Raw genomic sequence first — 15,255 nt, forward strand, 5'->3', positions numbered from 1 at the left:
CTCCTTTATCTGGACTAACTAAAAACCCACTGGTATTTAAAAGAACATAACATATTAAGGTAGTCTTTCTCAAAATCTGAGAGCGATTACGTTCCTTTCTAATTTTTATTTTTCATACTATATGCCAAATAAATTATTTACCTATCTCAGAAGCAGCCACTGTGATGTTGTACCAAGGTGTCTCCTCTCTGTCAAAGATCTTGGCAGTCTTAATGGTTCCAGTACTAGCATCAATTGTGAAATACCTATCTTCTTCTGTGTTATGATCAATGAAATATCTATGAAGAAATATAACAATAAATATATATTTGTTGTAATATATAATCCAAAGTAACAGAAAACTATATAAGAATATTACTTTCAAACTTTTAAAATCACAGACATTTTAAAAAACAACGTGGAAAATAATATATATAATTTGGAGAAACCCAAAGGAACACCACATTTAATTTCTTCCACAATGTTATATTTCTCTTGATACAAAACAATATTTCCACCATGAGTCACAAAGATACAAATTGCTAACAGGTGGTATTTTGCACAGCAGTATACAACCTTGTCAAAGGCAAGATACTCATGTATTTTGACTAAAAATCATGGAATGGAAAAGCAGAAAAGAAAGCAGAAACAAAGATATTATTCAGCTTATTTTCCTGTCACTGCAAACCAGTGTGATCAGCCTTGTTTCAAAGCATGCCTCTCTGACATTAACTTGATGACAAGGTGACACGTAAGCCTTTTGGAACATCACCACTACACATTCAGAATATCAGAAACATTTGATTCCCAGAGCAGCCATTGACACTACCCTGGAAGAGTAGACTTCCCTGCTTTACTCCCTTGGCTTCTGGGCACTTTGCCTAGCAGGGAAAGTAAAAGCCTTGAAGTGGGTAATGGAAGCAGAGGGAAAGAGCACAAAAGTAAAGATTGACAAGACTTTTCTCAAAGTTGGAATTACTTACAATGGCTTTTAACAAATGAAGCAATTACAGAACCTTCCCAAGCCTTCTTGACTAACTCCAGAAAAAAATAATAAAAAAAGGAAAAAATATTATTTTATATACCATAACTACTTTTCCTGATAATTTTTCATCCCTGCTTTCATTTTGTGAAATTCCATACATATTTAATATATGTAAGGCCTATAAAGGTCAAAATGATTTATTTGTCCCATCCAATTGCTCTTATTTTTACATCACCAGAATGTAATTCCTAGCTAATAAAAAGAGTGGCACACATGAAAGTTGCCAAGCATAAAATAACAAAAAAAAAGCTTTATTTCTCTCACAATGTACTTATTTATACCAGTTGTGTAAACAAAAAGAAATCAAATAAACAAATATCTAATTGAATGATATATTAAAGGCAGAGATAATGTGAAAAAGTAAAAGAAAGAAAACGCTTAGAAGAGAAAGCAGAAATCTGAGTGAGTCACCTTAACTGGTCAAAGGATTGGAGGCTCAAGCCAGATGGGATTTGGTGACTTGGGGTAAATCTTCCTTACTGGTGTGAACCTGAACCTACCTCTCTCACCTGCAAGAAGTATTTACATCTGCCTTACAGTATGGTAACTTTCCTCTTGAAACTCCAGATTTTCTTACCATGCCTCAAGTATTTTCAGCAGCTAAAGAACCGTAGTTCAGTCACTGGAAATCAAAACATCCAGACCTAGGATAGAATACCTTTCTTTTTGCTTGTTCTCTGTCTTTCCTTTCAATATCATGAAGAGTGAAAGCCCTGTTGAATGACTGTTGGAGTTGTTGGAGAGGTAGCAGACCTCAGTTCCTACTCATTTTATGTTTTCTGCAGCAAGGATAGCCCTTGCTGTTTCTCACAAGTTAAGTCAGAAACTATTGTGCAGTTCATTATTACCAACATTTGAGAATATCTCATTTCAAAATACACCAGAAGTACCCTATAATGACACTTTGGATGTGCAAGATGGCACCTCAAGTTTCTTCAAACAAGTGGACTAATAAGATCTTAATTACATAGGTAATGAGACAATTTTTAAGAATTTAAGTCAGGAAAATTTTTTTCAGAGGATATTATTCAGCGTATCGCTAAGTGAACCAAAAAAAAAAAAAACCAAAAAAAAACCAACCCAACCAAAACAAAACAAAAAAAACCCAAAACCAAAACAACGATGTTGACAGAAAAAGACAAAAAAAGCTAGTGAATTTATACACAGCAGTCATTGCAGACACATTCTGAAAGTTGGTGTGGCTCTCCATGCTTGGTAAACTCAGGAGAGGAATGAAAAGAAAACTCCTGATGAACACTAATTAGTCACTGATCATGAAATGCTGGATGGTGCAGACATCCAAAGAAATTTATTTTGCTTTGAGGAATACTGGAATCCTCTGAGGACACATCACAAAAAAGAACTAAAATGGACCACACAATTATCCTTTTGGCATTATTTTATGTAGCATTATGTGTCCAAGCTATAAGCACCTCTTTAAGAGTGTGCCAGTCTCAGTGGAGAAGTTGTATCTCTCATGTCCACAGATAGCATTACCTTTAACTATTTATAAAAACTTGGAGAGAGAGTGGTATCGACCTCTAAAAATCCATAAAGCTGGTGTGTTGGCCACAGAGTCATGTTGACATCTGAACTTTGTCCAGAAGATACATGCTTCAGGTGGAGAAATGCCCCCCTGCATTACACTTTATGCTTGGCAGCACAGGAAAACTGAACTAGGAAAAATAGCTGGAATGTTTTGATCATACTACTATTAACACAGAAATAATGAATGTTTGATTGTGTTGGGCAAGATATATACACAAATACACAAACATCTTTTACATGATGAACTAGAAGGTTAAGAGAGAAAGTATGGGAAGCATAATAGTCTTGCAGTTTTCTTGGAGACCTTTTACTGGTAGAGGTGACAATCCGTTATGCAATGATAAAATTTAATTATTTCTCTCCTAGTATAGCTTTGTTTTTCTTGACTCTAGGAGTCTCCTGATAACAACAAGGATTATTTGCTGAAACAAAAAATCAAATATTCTTTCCTGACCTGTTCTTATGAAATATGTACTGCAAATCCAAATCAGTTTATAATACAATAGTCTCATCCCTGCAAACATTAATTACTCTTGACACTATTTGCTTATTATCAACATCAGGAACAGTGACTATTCTGTTAGTCATTATTGTGCTGACCACAGAGCCATAAAAATAAGGCTATGTATTATTTGTAGGCAGTAGCTTAAAAATAGACAGAATTTCATATTGGGCTTCACTGAGAAAAAAACTTAAAGCAATATGAATTCCCAGCTGCTGTTGTGCGTATATGATTTGTAATAAAACGTTACCTCTTCCTCTGAGCAAAGTACAGAAAAAAAAGGAAAATATTTGTCCCAAAATGAAGCTTGTGTAGAAAAACTGTTTGATTTTCTGATGAATTGTGATCATCTAACAATTCATTTTCATAAACATATTGTAAAAGATGGTCTTTTTTCTTTTTTAATATGAACGTCTTTTTCTAAATCGGTTACTTAAGTGTGTTCCACAGAAACTCAAATCTCAGTTAAAGAATTCAGGATTGGATTAATAACTTCAGTTGTATTTTCTGTGTCATTAATGGAAAAAAAAATACTGTGGTAACTCATTGTACTAACACTTCTACTTCCAATTATGGTAGAACAACGACTTTTTTTTTCCTAATTTATCCACAGTAGAACTTCCTTTTCATGTGCTAACTTTTGCATACAGTTTGGAATATTCACAGATTGACAATTCTTTTCTTCATTAGTTAATAAGGGGGTGGTACTTTCTTAGGTTTTCCCATGATTAAAATGTTCAGTTCTCCTCCATTACTCCAGATTCTTCCTTAAAACTGTTTTGTGCATCACATCTAAAGTAGCCATTTGCACTTCTGTTCCCCAGTTTTCATGAATGTGTCAGTAAAACAAGTTACAAAAGATATTCCCACACAGTAGAAAACATAGGAATGCTAGTTCTGCTTCCAACTGCTTTAAAAATATTTCGTACAAGAACTCTCTTGGTAGAGCAACTCATTTTTGTCATGTAAGAGGACACTGAGAACGAGTTTCAATGTTTTTACAAAGCACTGAACAATTTAAACCTTTATCAATACTAGTCACACATTTATCTACATGTTGAGAATAGAGAACAGATATATCCATAAATAGAGCACATTCTTGAGCCAAGGATGCTTTACTTTAGCTTCTGAATTTAATTCATCTGATTAAAAAAATTACTTTCATCTGGATAATAGGGGAAACAGACATAGTCATTCCCTCTGCTCCTACCTTTCCCTCCACATCTACTGATCTGCTTTTTGATGCTTTTTCTAGACCACAAAAATATATAATGCAAGTTTTGAATTTCAAAGAGTGATTTCAAAAGAGATTTTTCACCTTAACTCAGTTGATGGTTTCTGCTCACTTAGAATGCATTAATTCAAAAATTAATTTAAAATAGCCATTTGAAATATTTATTTATAGACATTTACTCATGAAAATGCCACATGACTTAGCATGCTTATAACCATGGCACATTAAATCTGCACATCAGAGCTGCATTGCACATGTTAATAAAGAGACTTAAAAACAAGACATGCCTAGATAAACAGTTCTCCAAAAACTGTTTACATGCCAACCAGCAACAGAAACCAATCTGAAGGAAACTTCATTTAAAAGAATCACGAGTATAGAAAAGTTAATAGTCACACTATCTGAAGATAATCTGAAGGAAATTAAATACCAAAACTGAATCCTGCTAACACTGGGAAATGCAGTAAATGCCACATTTTTATTAGGTAATCTCAGTGAATGGAAGTACATTCCCAGCTTCATCCATATCTTTCTGACCAAAGCAAGCCACTGGCTCTTCTGGCTTCATTCCTCACTTCCTGCTATATAGTGAAGCAGTGAGTCAGTAATGAAAGATATTCTCCCATTTTTGCTGAAAACTAAAAGCATTTGCATCAATTAGGAAATAAAGAAAAACATATACGAATGATGACCCTTCTGCAGAAGGTCACTATGGAACATACAAATCTGTTTTCAGTATTCAACCTGTCAGACTTCTAATAATAAGAATTTCAAGGATTCTAAAGTAGTTTGGAAATATTAATGAACTCCAAACCTTTTAGGAGGGCTTCTGAAGCTAAAAGGCATAAGCATTTTCAGAATCTCTCTACCTAAATTATTGTCTTAGTATTAACACCAGTCTGTCACTGGATAGACACCTGGCATATGCTGTTGCTGTTCTGGCATGGCTTTCTCTAGTTACTGTGTTCTAAGGATGAACCTTGACTTTGAACTGTTAAAATAGTTTTGAGATTTTATGTTTTTTCTTTCTTTTTTTAATTAAATCTTTAACTTATCTTTTCATTATGTTATTTTGCATTTATTATCCTATTTATCAACTGCAAAAATGAACTCTGTTACCTATTTCTACCTTGGTTGCAAATCTCATATTGATAATAAACTTCCAAAGACAAATTTCAGCCAGATGTGAAGTCAAAGATCACAATACTTCCTTGGACTTTCGAGATACAAGCAAATAGCCAGTTCTGAAATAACAAGTGAAGCTACTTACAAAGAATTACTAAAAAAAAGTCCATGGGAATGGAACAGAACCCTGTCCAACCAATTGTATCTTTAAAGACTTATCAGTTAAAAGTCAAATGCCATTGTAATGTAACCTGTTCAGTTAACGATTTAAGCAAGAAACTTTATCAGAAAGAGATAAAGTACATACATTTTTAATTCATTTTATAAAATACCTTAGAAAAGGAAGAGTAAGCAACTGCATAGAGTGAGAAAAGGAGGTATACATGACAAAGACTGAGAGAACCAACTATCTGACACTCACTGTGTTTGACCAGCTGGAGAACAACAAGAAATGGCCCATGCTGGGACACAACTTGAGTGTGTGCCTTTTATCTTCTCTCTGTCTCCTGACAGCAGCACTCATGAGCTGGGAACCAACAACAAAGCCTTGAAGCCAAATGAGGTGGTGGGGAGACATTCTGTTGCCATGACTGTCTTGCACTACAGTACCTCCATTCCAAGGCCAATTTATTTCCCCATAGTTCAAACAAATTCAGCCAGGAGGGAAAAGCAACTTCGAAGTCTGAATCAGAAGTCATGCCATTCAGCAGGTAACCAATTTTCTCCCTGCAGCAGGTCTGGTACATTAAGGAGACATTCGGTGTTCCAGAGCTCCTTGGCAGAAGACTGCTACTGAGAACTACAGCCTTCAACTGTGCTTTCCAGATGTGAAAATTGAATACATTTGAAGATAGCTTGGAGAAGGTATTCCCTCTGTTTACTTTACTCTGTTCCTTTGCTTTCTTTTCAAACAGACATAGCATAACTTTAAGAAAGATACTGTTCCTCTCACAGCATTTAAAGGCAGCTGATTCAATATGCTGATCCCACTGAGTTCTCTCTGGTGCTGGCTGCCAGCTGACATCCACCAGCTGATCATCAGTACCTTCCTGTTTCCATACAGGACTCCTGGCTCACGTCTCATGCTGAAATCTCAGCTCAGCCAGAGAGGCAGTGTTCCATGTCCCAGTCCTAGAGATGTGAGTTGTAGGATCCCAGGGGACACAGAGGAATTCACAGCAGTGGACCACTGTCTCCCATGAAAGTCCCCGAGAGGCAGCCACTGGTGGTTTGAATTTTATGCAGAAGTCAGCTTCCTGATCCAGTTTTTATTCCCATCCTCTAGCACAGATGGGAGTTCAATTTCCTTGAACACAGGAAATTTGGAACACTGTTCATTTGAAGGAAATAAATGTCTAGTTCTTTCTAGACACTCATAATTTCTAGCTGGCAGTTTCTGTCTGCATGTGTTAACCAGTGATCATTTTTCCAGCTAATTCTACCAATCAGCATAGGCTAAGAACAGGCTACACCCTTCAAGGCCCTAATTCAGAATTTAAAGCAAGATAAAGGTTTGTCTTCTTTTCATGACTTTATGAATTTCTTCAGAGGGTTATGACTGTCCAAAAGCATTTCAGGTGGATGTGTTGATGGCAGAGCTATGTCTTATTATATCCAAGCTGCTTGTTATTCAAAAGGATTTTATTTATTGGAGTTGCATGACCCTATCAAACGACTACACTCTAGAGATGTTCAGATATGAAGGCTGACTGTAAAACCATAAAAGACTCCTAATGCTTGAGACATTCTGAAGTCAGTAAAAATTATAGAAACATAAAGATGATGTTCTGGCATGAAAAATCAGTCTTTCATGGTCAAAAAGTTGATCCATCAACATTTTCTCTCTCAGCTCTCAGGGAGGGATGGAGGTGGTTCTGGTTGATGTGGGACTCTGACCACTATCCTGAGCTAGATTCTTCCTAGTCAGAAGAGCTGTCAGAACATCTTACTAGTTCCTGCTCAAGGACATGGACATATTTGTTACTGGGAGACCTAGGACAAATAATTTGACAAGAATCAAAACTAATTTGAGGCCTCAGGGAAAAAAAAAAAAACCAGGAACAGATCTCTCATCTCAACACTGTAAAGAAAGGTTTTAAATTTTTTTTTGCTGTGAAGTCAGATGGAGAATTAGTGAAGAAATTGAATAAAAATTCCCATCACTCTCCAGCCATTCAAAATAGGGTGTTCTTCTTCTGTGTCAGTTTACTGACAGTTTTAGAGAGAATACTCGAGGATTATCATGGTGTTATGCTTTGAAGTCTTCTTTGAGGAGGGCAGATTTCTGCCTTTGTCTTCACCAACGCAGGCCTGGCAGGACAAATTCTGGAAAATCTCACATATTCTCCCACAGGCATATGAAGGAGGGATGGTCACTCTACATGATGGCACTGATCTCAGCAAGCTACTCTAAGTACAGCCAAGAGTCATAGACTCATTCAATCACAGTCTGGGTTGGAAGGGACCTTGGATGTCATCTACTTCCTACCTCTCTGACATGGGCAGTGAGACCTTCCCCTAGACTGCCCAGAGCCCCATTCAACAAGGCCTTATACATTTCCAGGTATGTGGCACCCACAACTTCTCTGGGCAACCTTTTACATTGTCTTACCACCCTTACAGTGGAGAATTTTTTCTAATATCTAAGCTCTTTCAGTCTGAAGCCATTCCCTCTTGTCCTGTCACCATCTTTCATGTAGGCTCCCTTCAGGCACTAGGAAGCTGCAATTACGTCACCCCAAAGAGTCTAACAGTCCACTCATCCCATCCATCTCTTCCCAGTTTAGAGAAAATTATGTTGTGGGGGACTGTATCAAAGGCTTTACAAAAGTCCAGATAAATGACATCTGTAACCCTTCCCTTGTCTACTGATGCAGTCACTCCATCGAGGCCACTAGACTGGTCAAGCAGGACTTGTCCTCAGGGAAGCCATGCTGGCTGTGCACAGGACAGGAGGAAACAAACTGATTTTATTCCTCTTATATGACATTCAAAGAGCAAGTAAAGCAAATGAAAATAACTAGGAGAAGGGACTTCTGTATTTTCCAGAAGGGGAACAGCCTTATCCCTTCTCTCTACTGACAGCATAAAAAACTGAATTGATCTCATAGAATGGGGGACGTGGGGGGCAGGGGGGAACCTTAAAAATATAATTTAATTTTCAGCCCATCCCTTTGATCCTTTCATGCAGTTGTCTTGCACCTCCCTTCAATTTGAATCACAGAATGAGGTTTTATTCTACCTCTAGCAAATTTAAACTTTGCATTAGAAAAGGAGTCTAAAACCTGATTTTTTTCCCAATACTTTGTCTTTATACTTTAAGAAATAATAATAGGAAAGCATAAAACTTATGGGTTATGTTCTTTCATCTCTGTATAAGCATGCCTCTTAAAACAGTGTTTACTGAAAATTAAGATTATTTTCTAAAGGCTGATGACAAAAAGTATTCACCTTCAGATGAATCTAAAAGATGACTATCTTTTACAATCAATGCAACAAAAGTTAAAATAAGTTTCTTCACCTAATACAGGAATTGAAGACAAAAATTCCTACACCACATTAATTGTTATAATCGTATGCACCTGTAATTCAGTAATGTTTTAGTATTCTTTCTGAAAGAAGGAAAAAGAAGTTTGTCAATTTAAATCAAAGTAAGACAAGGGAACTATGAATTTATTAGAGCCTCTACATACCAGGTGTGGTGTTGGAAAGCAAGTTTTTGTACTCATTAATAGATACATGCATCATAACCATTATGATATATCATCCATTTTAAGGCAAAAACATAAGGCCGTTAGAAAAGTAGGAAGGAGGATCATGGCTGAGATTGTACTCTTATTCTTCACTAACTTAGTACAAAATTAAAAGTCAACTTTTAGAAGAGAAAAAAAATTAAAAATTAAAATTAATTTTTAGCTCAAAACTTAGAAAAAAAAAACCTAAACCAAAACTAAAGCAACAGATTTTTTTTCAGACTTCTGTTTCCTATAGCTGATCAGTCTTTGTGAATAAAATACATTATAGCAAGACATATTACTGCTTGATTAGGGTCCAACAGAAAATTTACTCGAATTCCAAAATATTAATATAACAAATCAATATTCCAGGGACCAAAAAAAAATACAAAGTTGTTTTTATCCAAGCAATTGTAGACCTTCTGAAAAAGGAAGATGTTTATCTTTCTTATTGTTTGACACTACTGTCACAGGCAGAGTCCTGATCAGGATCTGTATACCATTCACCAGAAATTTTCTGTTAGATACCAGGAAAAGAAAAATTCTTCCCAGAAATGTAAACAACCTAAGCTAAACATAATAGGTGGGCGTAAAAAAATTTACTGGAGGTGGCAGAGGTCCTATCATTGATGCTCAAAACAGTGATTTACCTCCTTTATCACTGCATGAAAAAGTAGCACTCAAAGGAGTGATCTGATGTTACTGTATTTCTATAACAGGATGTCTTATTTCTCAAACACTACTCTTAACTGTATAAGGTTAAAAGCAAAGGCTTTCAGTTCTTCATAGTACATTATCCATCCAGGAAGTTATTCTGGGGGAACCGGTCTATGTCATGGAACTACTATTACATCAGAGCTGCAGAAAGTGTCGCAGTCTTAAAACTACGTCTTAGCTCTTTTCTGAATCACTGCCTTGAAGGTGGCTAGGGGAACAGCTGCAGCTCTATGTTCCCAAAAAACATTTCACTGGCAACAGACCAGAGGCAGTTGGAAAGCTCCAAGGATCATGTGGAGCATGAGCTGTGCCTGGGTGGACTCACCACCCAAGGATCACCACCTACAGGAGGATGTCAGGGTTTCAAGAGGCTCTGCCCTGCCCTGGGGCAGCACTAACAGCCAGGTGCCTTGCCAATTAAAAGCTGCTTGCACCCCTAAGCTCCATGCAGGTCTTCTGTGTATGAGTTCAGAAAGAAAAAAAAGATAATTTCTAAGTAGATATACAGAGATTTAAAATGAATAAGAAAAAATGAACTAAGAAAAAATTGTAATTAGAGCATTTGATAGTCATGCTTTCTTCTGTATTGTGTGGGAAGATACTTTTCAAGATCCACTTGCACATCAGATATTATTATAAGACATGACTTAATGCTGACCTTTTCAAGCAACAAAAGATATGAGTATGAAGGCAGAATACTTGACACAAAGCAATGAAAGGGGATTAGTTTCTCATAAATGTCCCAACAGGGTAGTAATACCTGTGAATAATGACAAATAAAGATGTTTTCTGCTGATTTAGAAAACAATTTTTATGTAAATTTTTAAGTGATATTAAAACTACTCAAAATCCCTATATATTTAAAATTAATACATGATAAAGTTTTAATATATTTATTTAGGTTTTCTGTTCTATCTTTCTTTTCATATTTCAGTAGGATAATAATCTTATTCTAAAACAAAGCATTTTAAAAAGCTTCCCTGAAAATGCATTTCTATCTTATTAAAGAAAAAAAAATCAATCAACTTGAAAAGAGAAATCCTTTAGAACAGTCCAAATTGCCAATCAGATATGTACTGAATGAAAAGACCCCATTACTATTACCTACATTTGCTATTACAGAGGTTGTTCTGCTGGGGTTTAAGGACTAAAACAGTATTACAAGCACTGGCAAAAAGTCAGTGCCTTCTGAAGACTGCTCAGCTCAGGAACAAGATGAAATTGCAATGAGAAAATAAGGACAAAACCCACTTTGTCTCCCTCTTACTGATAGCAGTAGATGCTGCTATTTATTTTTGTCTTCAGTTCAAATAACTTTAAAATATTTCAGCATTGTTAATTACCTTAACTACACTTCCAACCCTTATTCTGTATACAGGAATTGTTCCTGCTATCAAAGTAAACTGTTACTTAATTGGGCAGTGAACAAATCACAACACTGTACCTCCTTTAGCAGCTGAATAGCAAATGACATGGTTTCAACTGTGTGCCTAAATGCTTCATCAATCTCATACATGGCAATGAGTGTCCTCATAAAGCGGAAAAGATGCACAAGTGGATTAGGAAAGACTGATAAGCAAATTGCTTCTCTATATCTTGCCCTGTAGCCTCACAGTATTTGGAGATGTATCTGAGCCATTTGGATAAGAAGCGTTGTTCTCTTACTCCCCTGCTACACAGAGATTACCAGGTCAAGTCCTGTTTGTACCTATCTTTCCTGGAGATTGTGGTCTCTGCTTTCTACAAAAATTACACTGAATCTTCCTAATTCCATTTTTGTAATCACTATTTTCATTTTCAATTAGCTAGGAATTGTGGGGAAACAAAGAAGAGACATGACCTTGTTACTTCTGACTGTCTTTCAGACTCACCAGGGTTTCAGACAAACAGTGGAGACATTTCCTGTGACACAAAAGGCCGTAAGTGCACCGCATGAACACTTCTGTGCAATACAGCCCCCTCTGAGTGGCTCCTTTGCTTGTTGCTCTTGAGTGGAGCACGGGGCAGGACCCTGCCTCCAAGTGGAGCAGCAGCTCAGCCCATGCAGCCTGTCCCACTTCTCAGGTCACACCTCTCCCAACCCATAGTTTCCCGAGCTGAGCCAGATCTTGAAACAATACAAAGCCCTACTGTACTACATCAGTGTTTCTGTGTGAAGTTGAGGTAAGGGAGGGGGGATTGGAGCTGTCCATTCTCAGACCAGCATTTCTGCTCCCGCAGCAGGAAGCTCAAGGAAAACTTGAGGTCACAACAACCCAGTCTGGTGTCTGTTTAGAGTCCCACAAAGTAAGATGCTAGTTCAGACCCCAGAGAATCAGCTCCTTCATAAAAAACCCACACTCTCACGAATGACATTCACTGTCAGTTCCATCAAGACAGACATAGCCTGGCTAGAGGGTAAACCTGGTCACAATATAGAATATCTGAGGTGCCACTGCACTTGCCAAATCCCACTAACATGTAACTGAGTGAGAACTAGCTCCCTTCAGATCTTCATGGTTTGGTATGTTATGTTAGCACCATATATTTTTCTCCATTGAGACATAGGGATATGGAAGGAACAACTCAAAAATATATCTCAATTGAGGGAAAAACATTATAGACAAAAGTAAAAACAATTTTTTCCCCTCAATTATGTGAATAATATGGATACTTAATGTTCTGTCCTCAATCACTGGTTACAAATTCAAGTTTGGAGGAAAAAAAAAATTACGAAAAGCTCAATATTTGAAAATATTTTTCCTTCTGATCCCTCTATCTTCAGATTACTGCCTGTATTGCCTGTTTCACCCAGAAAATCTACTTCTGGCCTTCGAGGTTTTGTACAAACTGCTGCTGCTTCCCTTTTACCAGATTTATCTCTTTCTAGACAAAGCTGTTATGGGCAACAGGCAGTTGAATTATGGACCAGCTAGTCAAATATGCACTTGCTCTTCCTACTACAAATTTCCATGACAGTAATTGGTCTGACTGTGTTAATAGCTTCAGAATCATAGTATTAGAGCTACAGAAATTTGGCAGCTATTTTTAGCAAAAATATATTATGTATGTTACAATTTAGGCACAAATACCATAGTGGAAATTTTTCAAAGGCAATAACTTGCCACTAAGAAATTGCATATATTGATTCTCTGACACAGAACATTTTGAATCTTAGACTATTATCACAAAAGAACCATAAAAAACTGATGTCTTCATTCTTCTGAAAAGATTGTTTCATCTTACTAAAACTATTACACATACACAGCAGATTTCAACTCAGTCAGGAGACTAAATATTCCTAACTAGCTGAAGAAAAACTGCTTTCCAAAGATATAATAAAATGATTTCTACAAAGGCTATATCATTATGTCATGGAAAGGAAAAGTATCAAAAATTCTTTTGTGGATATTTTTTTGGAAAATGTTTAGATCTACTGCTACCTTTGAAACATAAAGTTCATATATTGTTCCACAAAATTCATTATTGCACATATTTGATGTTTTTGATGCTCTACTGAAGCTGAAGCATGTTACAAAATACTGGGCTCATCCTCAACCAAAGTTTTGTAAAAATGATCCTGCTTTTCTCTAAAAGATAGATGTATCTAAACCTGTTGCTGTCTTGCACAAGAACCTGGGACAGCTACAGTGCAGCAAGTGTGCAGATGGCCAGCGCAGTTTTGACAGACAGGAGGAAAACAGTGCTATGATATTTAACAGATTTACGGTGGACACCACTGGAAAATCAGGTCTTTGTTCAGACCAATGATGGGAATTATAGTGCAAACCAAATAAAGGCTAAATTTAATCTATACAGACTGATCATGACACTGTTCCGACCTATGTTTCCCTTTATGCACTAAAATAAACAGCCTTCATACATTCCAGATCTCATTAACAGTTAAGCTTGTGAAATTCAATGTCATGACTGAATAATGAATCTCTATAATTTGGATTACTATACCTCACTAAACTGTTTGCAGCATCAGGATCATGTGCTGTTACTGTGCCAACAGGAGTCCCAATCTTTGCGTTTTCGTAAACTTCCATGACATAGGAAGGCATAGTGAAGAGTGGGGGTTCATCCACGTCGCCAACGATGACCTTCAGCATCGTTACGTCTTTGAATGGTCCCAAGTGCGAAAAGCGAAAATCCAGGTGAGTGTTTGCTCCTTCTATATTAAGTGTATATGATTTCTTTTTTTCATAGTTGAGTGGCTGTTGGCAGAAAAAAAAAAAAATTCTCAGAGACATTCTGTTCTCCAGTTTAGCCTGCTAGCAACTTAACAACATCTTTTCTGTTTAACTTAAACATTTCTTCCTGTTACTGGAAAGGGATGACATTCTCTGATATTCTGGCAGCCACTGTCATACCTTGTATGTAGAAGGATATAAATGAAGCAGGATGGTTTCAATTTTTCTCTATAACAGAATACTGGAAAAGATACTAGCTTTGGAAATAGCCCAGGATTTAGAAAGAGCCTCAGATTCTACTTTCATTATAATGTAGTGTCTGGATTTTGTCACCTTTTGGTTTTAATCAGTAAATCCTAAATCCTGAAGAAGGTAGAGACTGACGTATCCTGAATTGAAATAGCTTCACATCTTAAATAAAAAAGTGTCATAGACAGTGACAGTGACATTAAAATTCTTTTGGGCATCTCTTTTATTCTCAGCTGAATAAAAGCAACTTCTTACAGGAAAACACTCAATGTAAGAGAGCAGATGTAGTCTGTCTATTTCCAACAGTTTTAAAACATAGTCATATCATTAAAAGATGTTGCATATGCGTGGAATATTTTTTTAGATCCAGGATTTTTATTTCCAGTATGGCATGGCAGAATTCCACTGATACCAGTATCATTCTGTGTGTACATGACAGTCTATCTAACAAAAACTCTTCATCCAAGTTTAAAATGGTATTTCCTGTCACCCCAAAGAGTGACAAAGTAATACGTTAGGCAAGACATATGCGGAACTCAATATAAGGCTTGTCACTGTCAGTGTGCATTTTGCAGATGAAATCTACAATAAATTTGACTGATGGTGTATAAGAAAAATTGGTCAGGATTTATATGCACTTTATACATTTGTTTGATTTCTCCTTTGTGTACTTAAGGACAATTATTTCATTCTCTGAACTCTAACAGTATAAAACTTTTGTGACCCTCATATTATCTGTTTCCCTTTCCTGAATGTAAAAATAAGAAGTTCTAAAGGCATGAAAATTTACCATAGCCTGGTAAATCTATTACTACGCAAGAAAAAACAGGTAAGTGTACTACTCAAGTCAATTCATAAAGAAATATACATTTGCTAAATTCTAACTCAGAAGCCCATTACTTTATGGGGTTTTTTTTTGTTATGAGCAGCCAAGTATTGACTAGTGA

The 15,255-nt window shown here is 36.4% G+C and overlaps 1 protein-coding gene across 3 annotated transcripts in view; it reads right to left on the reverse strand.

Annotated features, from left to right (window-relative positions):
• Window positions 1-15,255, reverse strand: part of CDH18 (cadherin 18) — a 159,537-nt gene that overhangs the window by 31,460 nt on the left and 112,822 nt on the right. For all 3 annotated transcript variants that reach the window (XM_041475911.1, XM_041475910.1, XM_041475913.1), the window contains 2 exons: window positions 13,830-14,083; window positions 142-278 (listed from right to left, as the gene is read on the reverse strand). In XM_041475911.1, the coding sequence (XP_041331845.1) occupies window positions 142-278; window positions 13,830-14,083 (391 nt within the window). The remainder of the gene's footprint in view (window positions 1-141; window positions 279-13,829; window positions 14,084-15,255) is intronic.

Source organism: Pyrgilauda ruficollis, unplaced genomic scaffold (assembly GCF_017590135.1).
Source record: "Pyrgilauda ruficollis isolate IOZ18807 unplaced genomic scaffold, ASM1759013v1 scaffold37, whole genome shotgun sequence".
Lineage (NCBI taxonomy): Eukaryota > Metazoa > Chordata > Aves > Passeriformes > Passeridae > Pyrgilauda > Pyrgilauda ruficollis.